The sequence below is a fragment of the Budorcas taxicolor genome, chromosome 8 (assembly GCF_023091745.1).
Source record: "Budorcas taxicolor isolate Tak-1 chromosome 8, Takin1.1, whole genome shotgun sequence".
Classification (NCBI taxonomy): Eukaryota; Metazoa; Chordata; class Mammalia; order Artiodactyla; family Bovidae; genus Budorcas; species Budorcas taxicolor.
In genome coordinates, this window is record NC_068917.1 from 92,283,349 (window position 1) to 92,310,253 (window position 26,905).

The 26,905-nt window shown below is 37.4% G+C and overlaps 1 protein-coding gene across 2 annotated transcripts in view; it reads right to left on the reverse strand.

Annotated features, from left to right (window-relative positions):
* Positions 1–278: 278 nt before the first annotated feature.
* Positions 279–26,905, reverse strand: part of SPIN1 (spindlin 1) — an 82,223-nt gene continuing 55,596 nt past the window's right edge. For both annotated transcript variants that reach the window (XM_052644593.1, XM_052644592.1), the window contains 3 exons: positions 12,642–12,895; positions 7,685–7,918; positions 279–3,755 (listed from right to left, as the gene is read on the reverse strand). In XM_052644593.1, the coding sequence (XP_052500553.1) occupies positions 3,556–3,755; positions 7,685–7,918; positions 12,642–12,895 (688 nt within the window). In that variant the 3' untranslated portion in view covers positions 279–3,555. The remainder of the gene's footprint in view (positions 3,756–7,684; positions 7,919–12,641; positions 12,896–26,905) is intronic.

Consider the following 26,905-nt stretch of genomic DNA (forward strand, 5'->3'; position numbering starts at 1 on the left):
TATATAATATATTGGGCCTACTGATTATTGCCCCTTTTCTTCTTAGGTAGTATTAATTATCATTCAAGTAAAAATTCTACTTCTTTTTGTTCCTATATGTATACCTGACATTTACATTGGTGAAAAGAGGGAAAAAGGTTAAAGTCTTCAAGTAAAACTTCAAAAAATCTTTTCACAGAAGCAGTTTTAACACATCACAGTCTGCTCATAAGCACAAAATCTGCAGTCAAAAGTTGCACATAAAGGGTTTATTTTAAATGTTTTAAGGATAGGATAGAGTTACATCATAATTATAAAAATTACTTACAGAATTAACAGCTTTATATTGTTTATACTTCTAAATGCAGAGAACAGGGAACTGTCTACACATTGTATAAAATAAAATTAAAATTAAAAATGAATTCAAGCTTGAAAGATGAGGTCATTTACCTAATTTTAAAATGCGAACACGAAGACCTCTGAACTATACACATTCGTTCAACTGCACTAATGATGGAAAATACAAAAAGCGCAGCATTTCCAAGGAACCACAGACATTTCAACCATAATTGTTTTCTGTTATAATAATTATTCCGTTTTGTCTTTGGAGAACTTTCTTTTTTTAAGACAATCAGCTTAATAATGTTTTCAGGCACTATAATTTGTGACAATCAAAACAGTCTTCTAATGGGTCCACGGCGTTCAGAGATTCAAGCCCAATGCACTTCGGGGTTTGGCACGTAAAACAATAATAGAAATGAAATCTGGTTTAGAAGCAACTGTGATTGTTTTAAGAATGCACAGTCCCTTCAAATGCTGCAAGACATACACAACAGGAAAATCACCTTCTGTTGGCACTACATTTGCTTCACCAGTGCATTTATATCCTACAACCACTAAAACAGCACAGTTAAGCAAATATACAGAAACTGAAAACAAATAAAAACAAAGATAGAAAACAAAAAACCTAAATATATTTAACATGCAATTTTAGTTAGTTACATTGAACATTCTACTTAGAATAGAGCATGCAAAAAAGGATGGTCTGCTTTTAAGGTCTTCCTTTGAAGCTTTACGTGGCAGCCAGACATCACACACGCACACACACGACACAGTAATACTATAGCAGGTCAATGAGAAAGGCCAATACATTTTATACAGAGATTCATGTCTTGTGTTGTCACAAGTCCCATGATAATTTTGGAAATTAATGTTGTATTCCTAGAACAAGGAACCAACATTCCGATACCAGGAAAATGCAAGCAATGCATGCAAATCTGAAACATGAGCCTAAACGAAGCCTGAAATACTCAGCTGGGAAGCAGAGTTAGTCACGGCATCAGGAAGTGTGGTTTAAGCCACCAAAAGAAAAAGAATGAAAAAAAAAAAAAGGGGAAAATAACAACATAAAACCCCTTCCCCTTCCTTCAACCCTAAAGGCAATAAATGGAACAATGATTAAAATAATAATAACAAATCACATGTCACATTTATCTAGAGAGTGGCAGATCATGTGGTATATTAAAAGTTCCTAAAGGTACTTGCAGAAAAACCACAATGCAAGTCATTAAGTAATGCAAGAATTGTTTCAACTGATCCAACCCTCAAGATACCACCAAAGGACTTTGTTTTTCAGCCTATAGTCACTGTGTCCTGTTCATGCAGTGCACAATGGACAACTCACTCTCTTGGCCATTCGTGTCCTCTTGGACTCAGGGAGCTGGGCTCAGCCTTGAGACTCACATGCAGGAACTCTTACAAGAGCCACCAGCAGAACAGATGATAGATCTGTAGTGTGACATTTGTTTCAACCACAGAAGGAACACCTACGACCTAGGTAGTCACTGCATGGAGAAGCTCACCCTTGACCACCCTGGGTGAGGGCACACTGCAGAGAACCAGGGTGCTGGATTTACATGGCGCACGAGGTTACCGTACACCAGCACGACACGGCAAAGCCTTCCTGAGCGAAAATGGGCATCATACAAACCACATACAGCATGGCCTTGAAACTAACATCAAGAACAGCTACGAGAGGGGTCACACAGACCTGGTGTTTGACTGCCAGCCTATGTATTTAAGCTTTCTGCGCAAATCTTAGGTAAGATTTTCAACCTCTACAAGACTGGTTTCACAAACCATCTTTCTCCCAGCCAGCTTTCAAACTGCCAGGGATCATCCAAAACAAAGTGGTAGGCTGATGTTTTGCTGCTAAACGAACCACTTTTGCAGTTATATTTTAGTTCAAACAGCCTTGCAGGGAAGGTTTCAATGGCTAAGGGCTGCTATCAGTCACACCCACAAACCAGTGCAGGTGACCAACCCTGATGTGGCAGGACCCACCAACTGGAATCAATCCACATTATTAGCACACCATGAGCAAGAACACACAGCACCAAAAAAGGTGTCAGGAATTTAAGCTGTTAATTGTCTAGATATTCTTTGAGGGGGAAAAGCCTTCTGACCATAATCATACACCAGTAATAACAGTAATAATAACAAAGGGATCCGAGAGATCTTGGTAAAAGACAACAATGCCATTCTTACATTTCTAATATAAAAGTACTATGTTCTTCCAGGAACCTACCAAATACACATAAACCACTGATATACTGTTGCCTTTTAAATCCATGTACTAAAACCCAGACTAGTACTAATTTGTACAAATAGTGGACCAAATGCATCATCCAAAATACACCTGTATTACACAACGTGGACCAAGTACCTGGGCTTTGCTTTAAAAAAGTATTTAAGATTAAAAAAAAATGTAAACAAAAAATGTACAAAGCTTAGAATTAAAGGCAGCCTTTTACGTAGATTCCTAATTGTTTTGTAAATTCTAATGTGGGTCATTAAACACCCACAAGTGATTCATGTTTGAATTTACAGTTTAAAAACTCTGGATTGAAATGGTGCTCTGAACTTCTGACTTTCAACACAAGCTGAATGTCCCCATGTTCTTCCTGTGCCTAGATTTAATTTTTAAATACACAGCAGTGATATAAAGTCAAGCACTCCTGTTAAACTGGAGAAAATTATTTAACTCCTACCTCAATCCACAAAGAACTGCCAATGAAGTGTGTGTGTGTGTGTGTGTGTGTGTGTACACAGATCTGTGTGTGTGTGTATATATATATTATATATGTATACACACAGATATATAGATAGGTAGAGATATACATACATATATATCTTAAAAAAAAAAAGGCAGTAACAAAAATGCAACCAAACTATGCTTGCATTGTGGCAGCAGAATAAGTGTTAAGAGTGAAGGGGAAAGTGGATAAGATCTATTACGGTTTTAAATGACTATGATACTAGCTTAATTTTTACCAGACTTGCCTGTAACTCCCTTCCAAACAGACAGACTTCTTTTAAGAGGAAGGAGTTCCTTACACAAAATGCTTTGTGTTCACATAAATCTGTACGATTCAGAACAAAACCAGTTCTGCTGGCAGAGATTGTGGGTTCGCAGGGACATTTAAGCTTTCATTAAACTGGAAAGCAATCAAGTCTTTATGTCTACAAATTATACATTTAATAGTTCCACAAATTTGGTAAAGTTTGTGATGACATCTAGGATGTTTTCACCAAATCGTAGACATAAATATGGAAATCATCATCAAACTTGATGAAATAGACAGATGGTTTGGCTTCTACTTGATGAATGACCATGCCAGTCCTTTTAGAGCCATCTTCTTTGGCATATTCCACTTGTTTGCCCACCAGGCTGTCCACAACTTCTCCCGGTTCCCTTTCTGCTGGAGGTGAATCATCTATATTTAAAGGGGGGAGAAAAAAAAAGAATTTAGAGTCAGTTTTTAGATACACACCAACTCACATATTTTAATAATTTTTAAAAATGTTTTTAATATCCTGCATTCATCTTGATTTTCTAGACCAAGAGTCAGCAAACTTTTTCTTCAATGGCCAAACAATAAATATTGCAGGCTTGAAGTCATATGGTCTCTGTACCGACTACTCAGCTGTACCTCTTTGTGATGACACATCTGTGACGACACAGATGACACATAGATGAATGGTGTGACTGTGTGCCAATAAAACTTTATTTACAAAAATCTAGATACGTAAACAATTTCAAAAATCATAACCAGAAATTCCTTTGGCTCATATTTAATTATAGCTATAATTACCTAATGAAGTAATAAGGACTAAAAGAAGGAAAAGGGCAAGAAAAAACTAAATACAGTTCACCCTTAAACAACAGGAGTTTGAACTGTATGGGTCCACTTATACTGGGATTTCTTCCCAACAGTAAACAGGTCTGCAGTTGGTTGAATTCATGGATACAGAGGAATCACAGAAATGAAGGGCTGCCCATAAGTTATATGCAAATTTTCAACTGCTCAGAGGGATCAGTTCCCCGCCGCAACCCCCAAGTTGTTCAGTTGTCAGCTATAATAATATCTTTCTTTTTAAAAACAAAATTTTATTGACATGTGAGTGAGTGAAGTCGCTCAGTCGTGTCCGACTCTTTGCGACCCTATGGACTGGAGCCCACCAGGCTCCTCAGTCCATGGGATTCTCCAGGCAAGAATTCTGGAGTAGGTTGCCATTTCCTTCTCCAGGGGATCTTCCTGACCCAGGGATCGAACCCAGGTCTCCCGCATTGCAGGCAGACACTTTAACCTCTGAGCCATGAGGCTGATTTACAATTGTTATGTTTTATAACTTCTTAAAAATAAGTCTGCACTGGTGATTTCCCTGGTGGTCCAGTGGTTGAGAATCCACCTTCCAATGCAGGGGATGCGGGTTTGATCTCTGGTCGGGTAACAAAGATCCCACAAGTCACAGGCCAACTAAAGCCCATGGGTGCTGCAACTAGAGAACACAGGCTCTGGAGCTTGCACACCACAACCAGAGAGAAGCCTGCACATTTCACAAGGAAGATCTCGCACGCCACAACTGAGACCTGATGCAGCCAAAAATACATAATAAATCTAATTCCTTTCAGTGGAATTTTTGCTTTACTTTGAAATGATTTTAAAGCAGACAATGCCTACTGGGATTGCTGAGAATGTACTACACACTTAAAATGCCTAAGAATCCCTGCCTTATCTTGGGACTCCTTAAAGCTTTTTTGCCTCAACTTCATTTTGTTACACATGGTCCTCCTAACCCAGTTTCAAAATAAAAGAGATTTCTCATGCTATAAAAACAGGTGCTAGGTGAGTGCAACTGAATCTCAGAGGATGAACGGGGCACCTGAACGTTTTTAAAAAGTCCCTAAGAAAATCTTGAGTGTTGGAAAACATTGCTCACCCTATGACCTAACAAGAACTCTGTAAATTCTAGGAAAACACATAAAAACGAGAGCAAATTATCACTATCAACAACAAAGAAACAACGTACAAAGGGGAAAGGGGGCTGGCAAGGGGATGGCGCTAGGCAGTTGCATTTTTATTTTAAGAAACCCCTTACTGGTCCTGAGTAACTTTGTTGCTCCTTTCCTATGGAGCAACAGAGAGCCTGCAAGTAGGACGACCAGGTATCCTGGCTGTCCATGCTTATGCCAGTCATCCTGACACACTAGTAGCAGTGCACCTTTTAATTTCCACATGTATCTTGGTCTGGACCATATCTTGTATTTACATTAACAGCAGTTTGCTCTTTGATTATAACAAATTCTCTCACTGAATGATATAATCCAGAACCTGCAACTCTGATCTCACATAATACAAATAATCCACACGAGCATGTTATCAGTTCTGGAGGAAATTCAAGCTGAACGCTTCTTCAATAGCGCTCTTCCGTCAAGTAGCAGCATCATACCACACCACACTTTCATGGCACCTCATATGGATGAAGAAATCCCATATACATGACTGCCATACGTTTTATAGTAACCATGAATGAAGCAAGAGACTCAAACAAAGGCCGCCATGGAGCTCTTTGTACCAGAACATCATCAGAGATTCTGACAGCAAATAAACTTGCATACCACTCAAAAGAAAGGAGTGAGAGGATAAAGACATGGTCAGTGCAGGCAATGGGTAATGTGCAAATGACCCCGTACTTTCTATTATCAAGTCAACAGCACCTGCTTTAGGCCTTTCTCTACAAAAACGTTAAAAATTTCATATAGGTTGGAGAAAAGCTTTTAAGGAATGCTCTCATCACTAAATTTTTGCCTATATAAACACTTTCCATTATACACTTATAACAAATACACACAAACTAGGGGAAAAAAAAAAAAAAAACCTCTAAGAAGGCAGAAGTCAGGGAGGGCCAGATGACCATGAGTGGGTTCACTGAGCAGCATGTTCAAAGGGAGAGCTTAAAAAAAAAAAGACACAATAACAAGGAGAGGATATCACACTGTTAATATATCCACTGTCTATCAGCCACATTTGTCTAAGGCCAAGACTTCATGTGTTTAAGGAAAAGCTATTGAGTAGTTAAAAAAAAAAGGCTTACCTAAAAGTGAAATTAAGAAAATAATTCTAGTCACAACAGCATCAAAAAGAATGAAATACTTAAGAATACATTTAAAAAGTGCAAAGCTTAGAAAACTACAAAACATTATTCACAGAAAAAAAAAATCTCAATGAATGCAAAAAACACCCCACACTCATGGGTCAATAGCTTAACATTGTTAAGATGGCAATACTCTCATGCCAAACTGACCGAGAGATTCAACATAATATCTAACACAATCTCAGCTGACTTCTTTGCAGAAACCAACAAGCTGATTCTAAAATTTATATGAAATTGTAAAGAACAGCCAAAACAATTCTGAAAGAAAAGAAGGAAGATTCACACTTCTTGATTTTAAAACTTAAAGAATGAAGTTGGACCTGACATCACATCATAAACAAAAATTAACTCAAAATGTATCAAAGATCCAAGTAAGAGTTAAAGCCCAACATATTCAAGGCTTCTAGAAGACATGAGGTAAATCTTTATAACCTTGGACTTAGCAAGGGATTATTAGATATGACTAAAAAAGCATGGGCAACAGAAGGAAAAACAGACAACTTGGATGTCATAAAATTAAAAACTTCTGTACTTCAAAGAAGGCTATCAAGAAAGTAAAAAGACAACTCTGAGAAGAAGAGAAAAGTATCTGCAAGTCATGCATCTAACAAGAGACTTGTACCTAGACTACTGCCTCTAACTCAGTAACAAAAAGACAGCAGAACTGAGACTGCAGGCCAAGACCATGAATAGATTTCTCCAAACAAGACACACCAAAGGCCAGTAACACAAGAAAAGAAACTTGACAACTTTAGTCATCAAAAATATGAAAACCAAAATCACAATGAGGTATCATTTTACTACCACCAGGATGGCTAGATTCAAAAAGGCAAGTTCAGAGATGAACGAATAAACAAAATATAGTATATCTATTCAATGGAGTTGTATTTGGGCGTTAAAAGAAATGAAGTATGGACACACACTACAACATGGATGAGCCTTGAAAACACTAAGCTGAGTTAAAGAAGCCAGTTAAAGGACCCCAAATTATATATTCTATTCATATAAAAACCCAAAGTTCAGAACAGGGAAAGGAAAATATTCTTGACAAGAGGGTGAATAATTTTACAACCTAACTAAAACAATCACTTATCCCTAATAATTAAATATTTCAAATGTATCCCCGTAAGAATTAATCAAAGACCTTGTTTTGAAATTCAAATTCCTTTTGAAGTATCAAAAGTAAAAGCTGTCGATTTATACTTACTAGAATCGGGCATAATGCGAAGGTCGCCTTCTTTATAATCATCTAAGAGCTGGTACATGTATAAGACAGGATCTTTCTCATAGGTGATGTAAAACCATGTGTTCATGATAGGGGCGCGTGCTAAGACCATTCCCCTCCACTCGTCTTTAGAGCCATCCTCTGTCTCAAACATGTGCTCCACTGCTTTGCCAATCATTGTGTCAGCTAGGTGCGCATCACTGATTCGAGATGTTGCTAGGGATGAAAAAAGCAAATGATGATTTACAAAATATGCACTGTGAAGACTGAACTTACTCAAAGAAATGATTCTGAAATACACTATCAGGCTTCAGAATCATGTGGAGGGCTGTACGAAGGACAACCATCAAATTCACATTACTGACCCAGCCCAGGATGGATTCCATGGAATTACTATGCCCCAAAGTCATGTTACTGAGAGAATCTGTTTTTCTTTGAATTCATCTGTTCTTGGCACTGAACTTAATTAAAAATTTTAGCTGTTTATTCAAGGTATAAAGTATTTTGGTTACAATAATTTTTTTAAATTATTAATTATAGACTTACAGAAAAGTTCCAAAATTAGTATTGTCCCTATACAACTTTTACTCACCTTCCCCTTACATTTACATTTACAAAATGGTCATTTATTAAAGTCAAGATATTAACCTTCAAGGCATAGGTTTTTACTCTTGCCCCTACAATCTATTTTTTACAGTAATCAGAGTGGTATTTGTGGCAGTTACACCAGATTATGTTGATCATTTGCTTAAAATACTCCACCATTTTCCTTTCATAATCTGAATAACAAACTGTTTCTCCAGAGCCAAAGCCCCTCAGCCATCATTCCCTGCTGGTCTTCTGCCCTGCTGTTCTGTTACCTCCCTCCTACTGCCTACACCTCAGCAGCATGGGCATCTTTTTCTGGGATGCCCTTGGGCTGACCATGGCCCCCGCATCCTCAGGGGCTGGCTCTTCCTGAGCAGGTGTCCTCCCTGAGGCTCTCTAGCACCATGTAATGAAAAGCGCCCCACCGCTCGGTCACCTGAGTTTTATCTCTTAAGGACATTCACCACTACCTATAATCATCTTGTTTTACATGTTTGTTTACTTGTTTTATTTTTGTTTACTTGTTTTTAGACTGCACAGCAATGACAGCAGAGGCCTTTCCCATCTTATTTTCAATACTGTGATCATATGGGTTCAACACTGCTGTGTGAATTAATTATTTGAGAGGAAAAGCAGTTTGTTCTAGATTGTCGATAGGAACACAGGTGAAAAATGACACGCTTCTTTTCTTTTTTAATACTGGGATAATTATGGAGGAATCTATTGATGTTAAGATTTTTCCATTCTTCATATTTCAGATAATTCTTTAAGGAAAAAAAGGCACTCCTATCTCATTCATGAGAGCTTCTATTTTTGTTTAAAGATACTGCTATTCAATTTTATCAGAAAGACAGTCTAAATACAAATGGTAGTTTTGTTTACATGTGCAATAATTCCCAAAAATAACAGATTCTCTGCTGCACAACACTAAAGCAAAATCTCACCAGTTTCTCCAAACCAGAAGGTTATCAAACTTTCTGATCTCAGGACTCCTAAAATTTTTAAGTATTTGTTTATATGGATGATAAATATCAGTATCAACTATTTTAAAAATTATAAATGATGTATCTAAAGATATTTTAAGATACCCACAGAAATACATTTTTAAGGAAAAATAACTATTTTCTAACAAAATTTTTATATATATCTAGCTTTAGAAACAGGCAGCTAGACTCGTATCTGTTTCAATATTCAATCTTTTTTGCATGTACTTTTAGTTGACGTTTAAAATCACAAAGATATGCTGTTGAAAAAGAGTATTTTATTCGTCTTTTCAAATAATTCTAGATATTCTTCTCTGATATCACATCAAAACTCAGCAAGTCTTGGTTTTCCTTAAAGGCTAATTGCACTGTAGAATCTGAAATCATTATCAATAACCTTCTGTCAAACTATTAAATTAAAATTCGTCTGCAGAATACATAAAGAATTCCTATAACTCTGCAACAAACAAAACAAATTGAAATAATCCGATCAAAAAATGTGGGCAAAGGAACAGGTATTTCTGCAAAGATGACATATGAATGGTCAAAAAGCAAAACCAACAGAAAATAACAAATATTGGGGAAGATGAGAAATTGAAATCCTTATGCACTGTTGGTGGGACTGTAAAATGTTAATGGACACTATGGAAAAACAGTATGTATACAGGCACCTCAAAACAAAATTGCTGTTTGATTCCACTTCAGGGTAAATGCCCAAAAGAACTGAAAGCGGTGTTTGAAGACTTATTTGTACACCCATGTCATAGCAGCACTATTCACAATAGCCCTGGAAGAAGGAACCCACCAAGAGTCCAATCAAGGATGAATGGGGGAAAAATGTGGTATACACATACAATGGTATATTACTCAGCCTTTGCCTGGGGAATCCCAGGGATGGCGGAGCCTGGTGGGCTGCCGCCTGTGGGGTCGCAGAGTCAGACACGACTGAAGCGACTTAGCAGCAGCAGCAGAAAGGAAAGAAATCCTGTCACATGCTACAACATGAATGAACCTTGAGGACGCTATGCTAAGGGCAAGAATCTAGTCACAAAAGAGCAATACAACATAACTCTACTTATGATGTACCTAAAGTTATCATATTCACAGGAACAGGATGGTGAGTACAGGGGCTGGTGGGAGGGGGAAAATGAGTTGTTTAATGAGGAAAGAATTGCAAATTAAAAAAATGTGGAAATCTATTCCATAACAATGTGAATATACTTAACATCTCTGAACTGTACACTTGAAAACAGTTATGGTAGCAAATTTAATGTTTTGGGGCGGGGGGGGGCGGGGAAGGAAAAAAAAATTTAATGTTTTCTGTTTTTTTACCATAACAACAAAAAAAACCTGTTGGTCTTTGAATGAATCTTTCACCAATACATGATTTGGTAACATTATGCACTGTTCGTATCAAAAATATATTCACTGAGCTATGCAGATCTTTGGAAACCTCAGTATATAACTGTGAAAGGATGAGAGTGATAAAGGCAAATTATACCTTAAGATTATTATGAATTTTGATCTCATAAGGCACATGAATATGCTTCAGGGAACGTCAACAGTCCTAGACCACACTTTGGGAATCAGTACTCTGTGATGTCACTTTCTCTCACCTTTAGCTTAAGGTTATGGAAAACAAAACTAACTTAAATGTACTGCCTAAAGCAAATTAGGAAAAACCATTTTCTTTCTACATGGAATATAAATGAAGTCCAAATAACTTTTCAGAATAAAGTATCACAGGGAATACTATAATTAACTGATAATTATATTAGGCATGTAACATACTGCTGCTTTGCAAACAGGCCTTTGGATTTCCTTTTGAAAATTGAACTAGAAAGAAGAACATTAATAAACCCTTAAATCTCATCACCAGAGACACTCATATATTTCTGGATATCTTGGTTGGTAAAATCACTGTTTTTTAATAAATCAAGCTAAGATTTTTTGCTCTATGATCACAAAAGAACTAACATAGGTCATGTGGAAGAATGCAGTAAAATCTCAAATAAGCTAGCAGTCTTGCCCTTGAAGGGGTCAGGAAAAGAATTATGATAATTGATGAGCACAAATAATTGATATAAAAGTGAGGGTACTTTCTAAGCCCTGAAGGGAAGATTCTTCCCTGTTAGTTTCTGATGTGGGAAACGGACTGCTCTCAAGATCAAGAGGAAAGAGGACATGCCTCACAAGGAACAATTTGTTCAGTCACACTTAAAAGAGATAAAGTTTAAAATGCCAAAGATTTACTATTACACAATTAGTTGCCTGTAGTTAAAAACACAAATTTAAAGACAGACTTCTGTGAAAACAGAACTATATTTATATAGGAAGAGTGAAGACAACATCTGCTATCTAAAGCGAAGATTAAACAGTAACTTGCTGCTCTGCTAAACTTAACCTGATGGGGAAGCATTGTCCCAGGAACACAAGGGTAAAAACAAAGGGACAGGGGACTGGGTAAGCTTCTTCCCTTGACAATCTGATTCCAAAATTCTATCCTCCAAGTACAGAACTGCTGAAGCTATATTTGTAAAAATACAGGCTTTTAAAGGACAATTACAAAAACATAAACCAGATTCAGGCAATGGCAGCGTCACTGTAAAAATGCAAATACTCTGAAGAAAGGAACATTCATTTGGGAGTATTCTATTGCTCTTAAAAATAAAACCTATTTTACTTTATTCTTAAAAATAAAACCAGTCATTATGCCTAAGGTATGCAAGGCAAAACTGATTCATATGACATTTAAAGTCATTCATAGCTCCTATGACCATCTGTGTATATAAAAAATAAACTGAGGCTGTCATTAAAAAAAAAAGAAAAAAAGCCATTCATTTCCCACAAACCTTGCAAAACAAACCCTTAAAAATATAATAAAATTCACATGCATTGGTTGTTTAAATTCTGGCTGAAAGTGCAATGATCACTTTTGTAATAATACACAATGAAAGATACACTTCACCTAAAAGATTCTAAAATAAACACATGAAATTTTTCTTAACTATTGTATGATAAAATAAGTATACTGAATATTTGAGCTAATGAGAAATACTCTTACCCATCAGAGTCCAGATAAACTGTGAGCAAAATGTGGGAAATAATCATATTAGAAATTATTAGATTGTCAACTTCTTAGGGAACAATTTTATACATCTTTATATCCCTCACAGTTCCTTTGAACTGTGGTTTCAGGACATCTGTTCAGCAGTTTTCATGGTCTTAGGTGACTGATTTAAATATGTATCAGAAGTGCTTATTCTCCAATAAAAAGACAAAATACCAGTAATGCAAATAATCAAAAAGCATCCATTTCAGAAATCCTTTTTAAAGCATATAACACACAAATAGTAAAGAGAACTTACCAACTCTATCAGGGAGGACTTCAAGCGCAGAAACTCTTTCATCTTTATTAAGTTCTAGTCCATAAACACAGTCAAATCCATCGTATTTTATAAGATACAAAGAAGGGTTTACAGGCACCTGGTCCAGAACGGTTCCTTTCCACTGGGTGACAGGGCCATTCCCTTCCTTCCACCCATGCTGAATCCTGCAGCCTACGATGTTCCGCCGAGGCTGGGAAACAGGTTTGCTTGGTCCCACACTGCTCCGATGTTTTCTGTATTCACACATATACACACGTAAGGTATCTTCTCAAAGTATGCACTCCTACCAACACAACTGCTGCTACCTAGCATGCTCTCATCAGAAATGATCCCGGTCCTGTGCGGGCTAACGCTGCCACACCCAGGGTTCAGGTGGCTCCAGCCAGCCATCTCGCAGTCCCACAGCCGTGCAGTGGTGGCTCACAGGGGGCCCATTTCAAGCAATAGGAGCTCCCTGTGCACCTTAAGTGTGGAGGCAGAAAAACACAGGCCTAGCCCGTAGCAACTAAGCCCTAAAATTAAGCATCAGTTTTTCAGCTTTCTGAGTTTCTTTTAATGCAACCAACTTACAGTTATCCAAATTAATCAAAGATAGACAAGGGCTGACTATATGAAATGCTGCATGTGCATATGGCTTTATGAAACAGAAATCCATTTCTTGTCAAAGGGAAATGTGTAACTATTCAATTTCAACCATTCTTATGCCCACATAACTTTATTCCCATTGGCTTAAACAATAAGAATAACTACACATTTCACTTTTTCTTAAACTAAGCCCAGGCTGGCTTATATTCATGCATCTATACCATCACTACTTCTCTAGAAAGCACATAACCTTCAACCCTTAAATCTGCAGCAAATAATGTAATATTGAAAATTATTCAAGTGACATACATCAGTTACAAACAACTGAAAAACCTACATACAATGTTTACAAATAATACACCTGGCTCTTGATGTGAGGGGAAAAAAACCTTCATTTCATGGAGCAGTCCAAAGACAAGGGGCAAGACTCAGCTTGAATGAAAGCTGAAGGGTGAAGCCATGATGGCACATGGATATATGCCAAGAATGAAAAAATTTAGAGAGCAGAAAAGAATTGCTTTTCTGCTACACTTTTATAGGCATAAAGCTCTCATCTGGTAAACCATAAAAGTGGGAATAAATGGCATAAATACAAATGCACCTTAAAAAAAACAAGCGATTTATTATAGGATGTAATATTTAAAATTACAATTATATATATTTGAAGTAGAACAGCTTGGTAAACTTAGTGGGTTTGTTAAGCAGAGAAAACAGGTTATATAGCAAATCATTTAAAGCTGCCTTATTAAGGCCTATAATCAGTTGACACAATCCTTTACCTAAGAGAGGGAACACCATTTGGGGAACATTTCAGAAGGAAACTTCTCCAGTCGGACTGTAAAAGGATTCACAGATTACATACAGGATTGTGAGACCATGAGACCAGAAGACGCTGTGTCTGCCCAGCCCTTAAGGCTTTGCACACACCCAGCCAAAAGGCCTTCCAGGAAAGGCAGAATCATGCACTGCGGCCATAAGCTGAGACTAACATCCTAAACAGGATGAGGCCCAGGGATAAAGGAAAGATGAGGTTCAGGTGCTAGGCAGACCTCAACAGGTAATACAGAGGAGACCACACAGAAGTGTATTAAGTGTGCCATGGGAATACTGAAGAGCTCTGCAGCACAGACAGCTCTCCTGGTATAATGTCACCCCTTCCCATGTACAAGAGTCTCAGGAGAGGACCATGGTGGCAACAACGGGCAATGGAAGCAAACCCAAGAACATATCCACAAGGTAGATGGAAACTATCACCTAATATTATGCACACACAAAGGCCATGAAACAGGAACTTACATCAGAAACAGAAGAGCCCAGATAAGAGGCAGCCACACGAGAGAAGATCCAAGAAGAATCAGACACAGTCAAGAAACAAGCAGCAATTTGAAATCTTTTCAGAAATGAAGACTAGACTAGAGGAACATGGAAGAAATTGACACCAAGGAGCATTTAAGGAAAACTGTTGTTTTTCAGTCATTAGGTCGTGTCCAACTCCACAATCCCACAGACTGCAGCACATTAGACTCCTCTGTCCTCCAGTATCTCCAGTTTGCTCAAATTCATGTCCATTTAAGGAAAATAGATAATAAAAAAAGACAGATGGGAACAGATAAGAAATTCTAACTTCTATATAACAGAATCACCCAACAGCTAAAATCAGAACAGAAAAAATACTAAAATAATTCAAGAAAAATATCCTGAAAGACTGAAATGTACAAACGCATCCCTGGTAAAACTGACACAGAACTACTGACGCCAAGACATCCAGTAAAACAAACAAACTTTAAGGAAATGACCCACAGAGATGTTATGGGGAGGGCGGTGGGAGGGGGGTTCATGTTTGGGAACACATGTAAGAATTAAAAGATTTTAAAATTAAAAAAATAAATTTAAAAAATGTATATGTAAAAAAATAATAATAATAATAAGCACATAAAGTACAAATAGGAAAGCATTTTAAATTGTAGAAGCCCACAAGTACATATGGTAATATGTTAATAGGCTGCCTGATTGTATATATATATGTCTGTAGTTTGTCTATGTAAAAAAATCACAGGTGGTTAAAATTGGGCATTAAATGTAAAATTATAGAAATGTCATTGCCCTATATAAATTAGTTTATATTGAATTATCCCAAAGGCAAGAAGCACATTAACTAAATTCCATCCTTTTAGGAGTGCTAACCACCTTGCCATGAATTGTATTATTTGTAGTTAATATAATGCAAAGATGCAAATTTGGATAATTTCATTTCAAATGTGAAACAAAATGTAACTAACAAAGGAAACACATGTGCAAATTAACGATTGTTTTCATGTTAGGAATTCTATCTTCATGTTCATTTAAAGATAGGAAAATTTTTGAGGATCTAATTTAAAACTTTATTGTGATATGAACTTGATCAGAGGTAAGATAAAGAATATACTCTTTAGATTAAAACATTATGTTTTTCTGCATTTTTGACCCTCATGCCTTCTATATTTTCTAATTTTTGAGTGAAAAATTGAAAATGCATCTTCAGGCTTAAAAGAAATTCATGTGGTATTACATATGACTTCAATACTTTCTAGTATGTGCTTCTAGGAATGTTGTAAAATGTACAGATTTATTTAAAAGTAAACAGATGTTTAGAAAAATAAATAAATGCATTAATGAGTTTTATACACAGATATTGCATCAAAATTAATTGCATATAGGGATTGAATGTCAAAATTATATAGAGAAAAAAGAAGAGTAAAATAGACTATGTATAAATATCTCAGCTTAGTCTAGAGTAGATGCTGATTCTAAATAATGTCTCTATAACTTTCACAGTCTCTGTTTTCTGCCTTCAATCTACAAAAATTAAAGACAATGTGAGGATTAATTCAAATAACAGTAATATAGCCTGTCAAAATACGTTAGAAGATAATGTCTAAAATTGTGAAGCAAACTTCTTTCTAAACAAGAAAACAGCAATATCAACATTTTATATATTAGGTTTTATATAGTTGATAAAACAATATGAAGTTATACATGTGTTGTTTCTTCATTTGGAATACTCCCAATAAATTAAATTTTTGTCTTTAAAAAAAAAAAAAAAAAAAACTTTAAGGAAAACAACATCTCCTGGGCATCCAAGCAGAAGAATGGCATCACATGTAAGGAAAAGCAAATCACAACGTGACAGCGACCCTGTGTGCCTCCAGACACCCAGGGTGATGACCTTCCAAGTTCCCAGGAAAGCAAACGCGAGGTGGTGATTTCACAGTCAGCCAAGAGTGCTATACTATCCTCCAGGTAAAAGTACACAGATAACACTGTGAACAAATAAGGACTTGAGGAATATCGTCCTTACAGATGCTTCCTGAAGAAGTTAACAGTTGGCCATCATATCTATGGGTTTCCACATCCTGATTCAACCAAATGTGGACAGAAAAACAAAGTTCCAAAAAGCAAAGCTTGAATTCGCCACATGTAGGCAACAATTTACATACCATCTACATTGTATTTACAACCATTTACACAGTATTTACTCTGTATTAGGTATTATGAATAATCTAGAGACGATGTGAAGTATACAGGAGGATGTGTGTGGGTTATGTGCAAATACTAGGCCATTTTATACAATGGACGTGAGCAACTGTGGATTTTGGTATGGTGTCAAGGGTCCTAGAATCAATCCACCCAGATACCAAGGAACCACTGTATAGGACAGTTTCAGATAATCAAGAATGCTTAGAAAGCTTTCAGCACAGAGCTGATAATAAGTAAAAGTGAGCATCTTTTACTGCAGAACAAACATAGGGAAAAGAGCAATATGTAACTATTATCTGCTCTGACAACAGAGTTAACACCACTCTGAAAAGGGGAAGGAAAGAAGAACACCTGTAAAGTACAAGAAGTTCGCTAAACAAAAGAGTATGACTTGGAACAGAGTACCTTATATTAAATGGAGATAAAGCAGAGAAGCGGGAGCTAAATTCAATACTGTTCATAGTAAGGAACCAATCTATAAAACCTAAAATAAATAAAGATTGGTTAATTTTAAAAGACTGCAGTATAAAACTTACTGGAGAGAAACACCTTAATAACATACCATCAGTCAGTAACTTGTAACTACTAATAATACTCAAACCTAAAAGTGAACTCAAGACCTCTTCATACTCCCTGAAAATGGGCCACTACAACCAACTGGCCTTCTGTGGGGATATATGGCTGCGAAGGTGATTACATTTCTTCTTTAGAATACAGGTATCTTTTCGAGCATTACATTTTTCTCCAAATAGACAATTACCTATCTTCTTTTGATCTTTAGGAAAAAGTCCTTGTGATTCATCCTGTGTACAGGATCAGGTTTTCTTCTAAGCAAAGGCAGAGGTTGGTCCCCAAAACTCACTGAAGAAAGAATTCAGTCATATGCACCATTTTATAATTCACAGACATTCTATTATTACTACCAAAATTATAAGCAAATATAGCATCTTTACCAGCGTGATGATTAATTTTAATGTGTCAAGTTGGCTGGGCCACAGTACTAAGATACCTAGTCAAACATTAAATGTTTTCTGTGAAGATATTTTTCTACATAAAACTAACACGTAAATCAGCAGACAGATTGCCTTCCATTACATAGGTGAGTCTCATCCGATCAGTTGAAGGTATTAATATCAGCTCGTCCCTGGATCTCCAATCTCTGTGCACAAAACATTGGTGCTGTTTCTCTGGAAAACACTGACTACAAACAGAAAAGATTCTATCCTAGATTCAGAGGCATGAAATTTTCTACTACCATGATTCTCAACAAAACCAAAAGACACTTAGCAACTGAGAGCAGAAAAGGGCAACTGGCAGACTCAGCAGTTCAGCCATCCCTCCTTCCCACACTCACTAGTGGCATTCTTCTGTAACATGCAGTTGCTTCTGAAGAGGGAGATGCATGATGCTCTCTTTAATCACATTTCAGAACAAGCATTTTCATCCTGGTCGCCTCCAGTGGAAGTACACGAGACGCTCCTCCCCTCTTCCAAACAACACGAGGGACTCAAATCTAGTTAGCAAGCAGCCCTATTCAGAGTGGTTCCTATATCCTTTAATTCTGAAGAAACATGACCCTTCCTTCTTTGCATGGATTTTCTCACTTTTTTTAAGGGAATTTTAATCATCAACTTTTGTTACATAAATGTGGTAATAATATGCCTGGATTACTCCCTGGTTTGGGGAACTTCCTGCAAGCCGTATGGCACAGTCAAAAAAATACAAATAAATAAATAACCTACTTTTTAAGCTTTTTTAAGCTTACAATTTTCTACTAGAGTACACAATTAAAACCAAAGCAAGACGAAAACTAACCAAAAAAAAAAATTAAATAACAACAAAAAAATTCCTAGTAAAGGAAGGAAAAAAAATTTTTAAACAAACATCTTAGCACCTTAGTAACCTTTCCTCACCACTTTCACCACACTATCAGAAATTTAGTCTTTTGTTCCAAATTGTTATTAATCTTGCTCAGTTCAGTTCAGTCACTCAGTCATATCCGACTCTGTGACCCCATGAACCACAGCACGCCAGGACTCCCTTTCCATCACCAACTCCCAGAGTTTACCCAAACTCATGTCCATTTAGTCAGTGATGCCATCCAACCATCTCATCTTCTGTCGTCCCCTTCTCCTCCTGCCCTCAATCTTTCCCAGCATCAGGGTCTTTTCCAATGAGTCAGCTCTTTGCATCAGGTGGCCAAAGTATTAGAGTTTCAGCTTCAACATCTGTCCTTCCAATGAACACCCAGGACTGATCTCCTTTAGGATGGACTGGTTGGATCTCCTTGCAGTCCAAGGGACTCTCAAGAGTCTTCTCCAACACCACAGTTCAAAAGCATCAATTCTTCGGCACTCAGCTTTCTTCACAGTCCAACTTTCACATCCATACATGACTACTGGAAAAACCATAGCCTTGACTAGACGGACCTTTGTTGGCAAAGTAATGTCTCTGCTTTTTAATATGCTGTCTAGTTTGGTCATAACTTCCCTTCCAAGGAGTAAGCATCTTTTAATTTCATGGCTGCAATCACCATCTGCAGTGATTTTGGAGCCCCCCCCCAAAAAAGTCAGCCACTGTTTCCAGTTTCCCCATCTATTTACCATGAAGTGATGGGACTGGATGCCATGATCTTTGTTTTCTGAATGCTGAGCTTTAAGCCAACCTTTTCACTCTCCTCTTTCACTTTCATCAAAAGGCTCTTTAGTTCTTCTTCGCTTTCTGCCATAGGGTTCTGCTGCTGCTAAGTCACTTCAGTCATGTCTGACTCTGTGCGACCCCATAGATGGCAGCCCACCAGGCTCCCCCGTCCCTGGAATTCTCCAGGCAAGAACACTGGAGTGTGTTGCCATTTCCTTCTCCAATGCATGAAAGTGAAAAGTGAAAGTGAAGTCGCTCAGTCATGTCCGACTCTTCGTGACCCCATGGACTGCAGCCTACCAGGCTCCTCCGTCCATGGGATTTTCCAGGCAAGAGTAATAGAGTGGGTTGCCACTGCCTTCTCCGATAAGAGAGCTGTCATCTTCATATCTGAGGTTATTGGTATTTCTCCTGGCAATCCTGATTCCAGCTTGTGCTTCTTCCAGCCCAGCATTTCTCATAATGTGCTCCGCATATAAGTTAAATAAGCAGGGTGATAATATACAGCTTTGACGTACTCCTATTGGGAACCAGTCTGTTGTTCCATGCCCAGTTCTAACTGTTGCTTCCTGACTTGCCTACAGGTTGCTACTATCTTAAAAATAATTTTTAAAAAACATTCCCTTATATAGTAGTAAACAAAGAGGATTTTTGTTGCTTTTTGCAACATTTATTTTTTTCTTGTGCATATTTGCTCTTTCTAGATATATTCTCTGGTAGTCAGACAGGGTTCACAAATGCAAACTAAAAATTCCTGCAAGCCTCAAAATACTGTTATTTTGTTCTCATCCTTGACTTGCCTAGGTATGCAAGGCAGGCTCAAATTCCCTTTGCCTTCAGTACCTTTATTGCAAAAAGGTATTTTCATTGTCTTTATCTTATCTTCCAGAATCACACATACCAGGTGCCAATTTGATCCTTGCTCCTTTGAGGGTAACCCATCTTCCTCTTGAAGCTGCTTTTAGAATTTTGTTTGTTACTAGATTCTGAAATGTCCCTAGAACTCGTGACATGTTTCTAAGTATCCCTCACGAGGACTTGGTCAATTTCTTGAATTAGGTAAAATAGGCTTGAATTTCAGCCTATCTATTGAATATCTTACCTAATATTTTGATTTCTATGAACTGATCATTTCTTTATCTTAAATGATTTTTCTTTGTAATGAGTGCAACACCTGATATGAGGATAATTTTCACTTTTCTGGATTCCTTATGAACTTCTGGGTTCAGCCTTGTCTTTGTTGCATCTGCTGCCATCTGAGTGGCAGCATTCTTCACACCTGCAGGAGAGCACGGTTAACTCTCCTGTTCTATGTATGACTTTCTTTGGTGCTGTCAGAGTTCCTCAGGTGCCTGATGATTCTTGGTGTCCATATTTTCAGATGCAAGGAAAGATAAAGTGGTATCCGTAGTTGAGATGTGTTTCTTCAGGCCAAGTCAGGGTCTCTGATGTCTCAGTATGAAGTATAGGTTCTGATAAAGCAGCCAGGACCCAGGTAATTTCAGAGCAGCTGAGACTGTGTGGAAACTTCCAGCCAGGAGAGAACACCTACTGCCTAATGCGGCTGGTTTCTTGCCCGTAATGACAAAGGTAACTGCGGCCAGCCTGTGCTGTCCCTAACCTGAATAGATGCTAGGGTCTAGTTCGAACATTCAACTTTTTGGAGGTCTTCTTTTTCAACTCAAACTTGTTGAGAGTACCTTACCTTAGCTTAGCTTTTATGTTGATATAAATCTATTCCTGTCTGCTGTGTATCTTGCAGAGATTTCTCAGTGTTCTGATCTGTTGGTGGGATGATCTTTCTGTATCAATAACAAAAACTGCAAACTTAATGCAAATTATGGTGAAGTGCTATTTTCTATCTGCATATAGAGTAAATACAACCCTCTCAGTGAACAAACAATCTGGCATCCACTGTCTCAGTGATTTCACGTCTAGGAATTGATCAAAAGGAAACAATGGACAAGCACAAAACTAGAGCAAACAGTATGTTCTGAGCAGTGTTTGCACCACGGGAAACCTGATATGAAGTTCAACAAGTCTCACTGATTTAGTAAGTAATACTATATCTATATGATGAATAACTACATAGCTATTAAAATCACAGAAAAATATAAAGACATTTTAGAAACATACACAATCATCCAGATATGTAAGAAAAAAAACTTTAAAAACATACATTAAATTATTGACAGGGATAATCTCTGGACGACAGTGGATCAAAAATAATTAAGCTGCCTTTCTCTGCATTCACCTGTTATTTTCAAATTTTTTTATGACTTCAGTACTTTACTTTTACAGGCAGATAAAATACAATTTATAATTATGCTTAAATTAATGCAATGGGTTCCTAATTCTGCAAGAAACTATATATAAAAATAGATTTATATATATTAGCATTATAAATTCCAAATTTTATTTCTGTTGCCTTTTTAGTCAAGAGTAATTTCACTTTTAGAATACCATTTTACTAATTCTAAAAGAAGAATTAAAGATCTAACATAGATACCATTTTTGCCAAATTTATTTAAACAACAACCTAATTTGATTGAAAAGGTAGAGGCAGGAAAGTAAGAACAGATGGGACTTCCTGGAGGTCCAGTGGTTGGGACTCCGAGCCTCCACTGCAGGAGGCACGAGTCTGAGGAACTTGGAGCTGCACAGCAACGTGCAGCCCCCCAAAAAAGAAAAAGAAAAACAATGAATGGATGCCTCAATGAATACTAAAGACAAAAATGGTAATTAGACTAATACAATACTTCTAAAAATCGTTAAGCCAAGCTTTCCAATTACTGCTCCCTGAATGTCCAAACTGTTCAAATACCCTTACAGCCAGAGTTTACAAGTATTGTTTTAAAATATTTTTAAATATGTTAAACTAGTAATTATTAATGTTAAGAGTGAAAAAATATTTGCTACTTTATTTCTGTGTATATTTGAAATTTTCCATACTAGAGAAGTTAAAAATTACATATTAATTTTTTTTGTTTTTTAATTCTAATCACTAATTCAGATTCAAAAATCGGTAAGAAAAATTTTAATAAAAATTAAAGCTTACTTACATGAGTTGAAATAGTATATATAAAAGTGAACAATAAGAACATGTCAGATAACTGGCAGAAGATACAAAAAGATCAAAAACACACTTAGATGGTCATATCTCTAGGTAGTTCAATCTAACAGCAATACAGGGCTTCCATGCTGGTCCCACTGTGGTTAAGAACCTGCCTCGTAGTTCAGGGGACACCGGCTTGATCCCTGGTCCAGAAGATCCCACATGCCATGGAGCAATTATGCCCGTGCATCACAGCTACTGAGGCCCCACCTAGAGCCTGCATGCTGCAACTCCTGAGGTCCTCGTGCCCCAGAGCCCACGACCTACAAGAGAAGCCCCTGCAATGGAGAAGCCTGTGTGCCACACCAGAGAGTAGCCCCCGCTCTCTGCTACAGAAAGTTCATGCTGCAGCAACAAAGATCCAGTGCAGCCAAAAATAAACAAAACAGAACAGAAAATAAACATATTTTTAAAAAGAACAGTACAGGGAGTTCCCTGGTGGTCCAGTGGTTAGGACTTTAAACTTTCACAACTGAAGACTGAGTTTCAATCTCTGGTCGGAGAACTAAGATCCCACAGGCCAGTACAAAAAGGGACGTAAGATTAACAATTTAAAGCAACTAACTTTTTAAAATTTAAAATGAGAATTTCTGGAATATGGTGATTTTGCTTTATATGTTCTCCTTGGATATGTTATTTTTAATAGCCTTAGTGTCTGGCATTTTCTTGGGGAAAAAAGTCTAAAATATTCTTGACTATCACTTACCAGGTAGTCAATAAACAAACAACAACATTATAAACAAATACCAAGACATCTCATTCAACTGAAGACACATGGAATTATAGCGCCAAGGGCAAATAAAAGGCTGTATTGTGTCAGGATCCAAACAATTCAAGGATAAAAGCAGAGAAACCAGAATTAAACATCTATAATCACTTTCCTTGTCATCTCCATAAGTTATAAACAGCTTTTCCTGTAGTTTCAATGGGAGTAAATGGTGACCAAGTATACAGCATCCAATCACCTTTCATTGCTGTAATTGTGTATATTAATTTCCAAACAACTTGACTTTGTTATCTGATGTGCTTTAAGATATCAGTTCTGATGATGGTTTAGGCCAGTGCTTCTCAAACTTAGGCATGCATCAAATCACCTACAGTTTCTGAAAACAGTTACCCAAGCCCTGTCCCAGAAACTCTGGGTTCCATTTTATTCTGCAGGTCTGAAGAAGAACCAAAGACTTTCTAACAAGCTTCCAAGTGCACTGCTGACCTAGGCACCACACCTTTGGTAGCAGAACTGATCCAGAGTAAACAGTAACTTTTACACAACCACGTTCCCAAAAAGGAAAACCAAGACCACAGAAAACACTTCTGTACTTTGTTCAATATTTTAAATAATGGTACTGAAAGTACCATTCCAATTATTCTGTCATCAAGAAAAGAATTCCTGAGAACAAACTAGTGGTTACCAGTAAGGAAAGGGAAGGTGGAGTGGCAAAACAGAAACAGGAGATTAAGTATAAACTCCTGTGTATAAAACAAACAAGGATATACTGTACAGTATAAGGAATCTAGCCAATATTTTCTAACAACTATAAATGGAGTATAATCTTTAAAAGTTGTGAAACACTATGTTGTACACCTAGAACATTGTATAACTCAATTATATGTCAATTTAAGAAACAAAATCTGTGCTGAAAGACCTCTCACCCTTTATCTAGACTCCCTTAATGACTTAAGTTGACTACCATTTCTCATCAGTAAATATCTTACTTTTATAGTCAATATTTAAAGGCACCGTACTTCTTACATTTTCAACTATTATAATTCTCCTATAATAAACCAGTAATGACAGCCACATACTGCATACTTTGGTGTATGAATTAACTGACCTCTTTCCTGATTTTTTTAATACTGTGAGATAAAAGCAGCTTCCTTACTGTGTTCCAGCAGATTTCAAAAGAAAATAAGTCAAAATAATTGTCTTTTTGCAAGATGCACAGCAGCAAATAGAAAGAGGGAAAAAAAAAAAACTGCTTCTCTAGTACTTGTTGCTTGTTAAAGAGTTCTACAGCTGAAACTGGCATTCCCAGCTTAAACCGACAATAAAAAAACAGAATGGAGAAAGTCAAGTTTTCTATCCATTTCACTCTGGTTTTTTCATTATTTTGTCTACACACTGCACACTGAGAGTATTCAGAGATGTTCATGGCAAGCATCCAAATGCCTCAAGGGTTTGCCAAAGCACTATTCACTTTCACTGGTGTGAATAACAGAGCTACTGGCAAACTGATTAAAAAGTATTCCACATTTGACCAGTTTGTCAATACCATGGTTCATTTAGATGCTTACTCCAACTGTGATCTAGGTCTGTGTGCTTGTCACAGAAATATTTTTCATATACGAGACAACAAAACATACAGTTCAGGAAACAGGACATGGTATCAACAGTTACTATAGGTTCCAGAATCATACTGTCCTAGCTATTTCTTAGATGTGATGACCGCAGACTCAAACTTTCTTCTCACAGAAGGGTTCAAGGTCCCTACTTGACAAGGGATGTCATGAATGAGACTAAAATAGGGCCAAGAGGAGGAGGAGGGGAAGAAGCACAGTGACAGCCTTGGTCAGTGACTACTGGTGTCTTAGAAAAAGGAAAACATTCCCTAGAAATCCTCAGTTCAGTGTGTTAACAGCTCCTGATCCATTTTTCAAATGTACATTAGTGGAAAAGATACCAAAGCCCAGTCACACCTCCTGAAATGTGAATCTATCGAATATCCAAATTACGGAAGCAAAAGAGCCAGACCCACAATCGAAAACTAAAACGAAGAATCACTACAGCTACATCCACCTTATTTGTTCCCCAACTACACCTGCCTTCAAGATGTACCTTCAGTGAAGACATAATTCCCAAACAACCTTCTGGGAAGCCAGAAAAGAAATGTCCACCAGCTTGTCCCCAAATTACACCAAGGACCCTGGCTCACAAGAAGCACAAAAGTTTCTATTTACTTCAAAAAATGAGAACGAGACTCAGCTATGCAACATTTCTGGGTGCAGAGACACTGCTCCAAGCACTTTGGATCTGATTACCAGAATCCCCTCACACCCACAGAGATAGGAGGTGCCATTTGCAGGACCTGGGCTCTGCCAGCCCTTATCTCCTGGGTGTTCCTTTGACTCTCTCAAGCAAGCAGAGGCATGTGCACAGGGAGTTATTACTGCACCGTCCCCCTGTACCAACATGGAAAGCGAGAAGAGGCATGACCACGGGCCAGTGGCTGCACACAAGGAGTCTGAGTGCCTTACTCTCTGGAGGGCCACAGTGGAGGCAGGCAAGGAGAGAGCGAGGCTCCAAGTTCTGCTTTCCTGTATTTGTTTGCTATAAACACTTCATCTGTAATGAAAACCCAAAAACCTCACTGTTCCAGTCCAACACCATGACTTAATACAAGTTAAGCGAGCGTTAGGCATACGAGGGATTTGGTAAAGCCCACAGCTGGGCCAGTGGGGCTTCCCACTCCAAGGCCAGCCTCTCCACCACCCATCATCCCCACTTACCCATTCAAGGACAACAGTTAACAGCTTTCATTTGTGATATGCGGAAACTTCTGTTTCAGTTTTTTTCCACCCCACCCATCCTCAAATTTGCACTGACATCAGAAAAAAATAGGAAAATGACTGGTAACTTTTCAACTTCTCCTTTTTGCTATGTTCAAAACTTCTACTCTTTAAGTGAGACAAACACGTCTCATATTAAAGCCCTAGATCATGTTTCCTGCATCATGTAACAGATGGGATGAGAGATTCTTTAGCTGTACCTGTATGAACTTCAAAAATCAAATGCATAGGTATTTATTCCTTTTTAGGGGAAAAAAGATAAACAATGCTAGTTTTGCAAAGTTAATGTGTAATTTGCTTTCATCTCCCATTGTATTTAAGGTTTTTTTTCATTACCTTCTATTTATGCCAAGAGATGGTTTACTACTTATGGTAAAGATAACGAGTGGAGATATATTACATAAATTATTAGATCACTAGATATGACAGAACTGTGAAGATGATGGGCAAATAAGTGAAATTTGAGAAATGTTTTATCAAACCTCAGGACTTGCCCTATCTTCATATTTTTACTTTTCAAGTCATTTCTTAAACTGAGTATCACATATATTTATATTACATATCCAAGTTTTCCTTTAAATAGAGACACGTTTTGGTTTAACTACCAGCAATTAATGAAAGGCACCTTTATTCATCCAGACCTTCTATAACAGCCCAGAGGACTCTCACACTCTTCGACTACTAGACTGATGACCAAGTGGCACAAGCATTTCAATATGAATAATTTGAAAATAATTGTATAATCAGTCTTCGGAGGTGTGAGGGTCACAGTGAGGGTCTCCCATATTTAACAACCTTATGATGAACACTCATACGATCA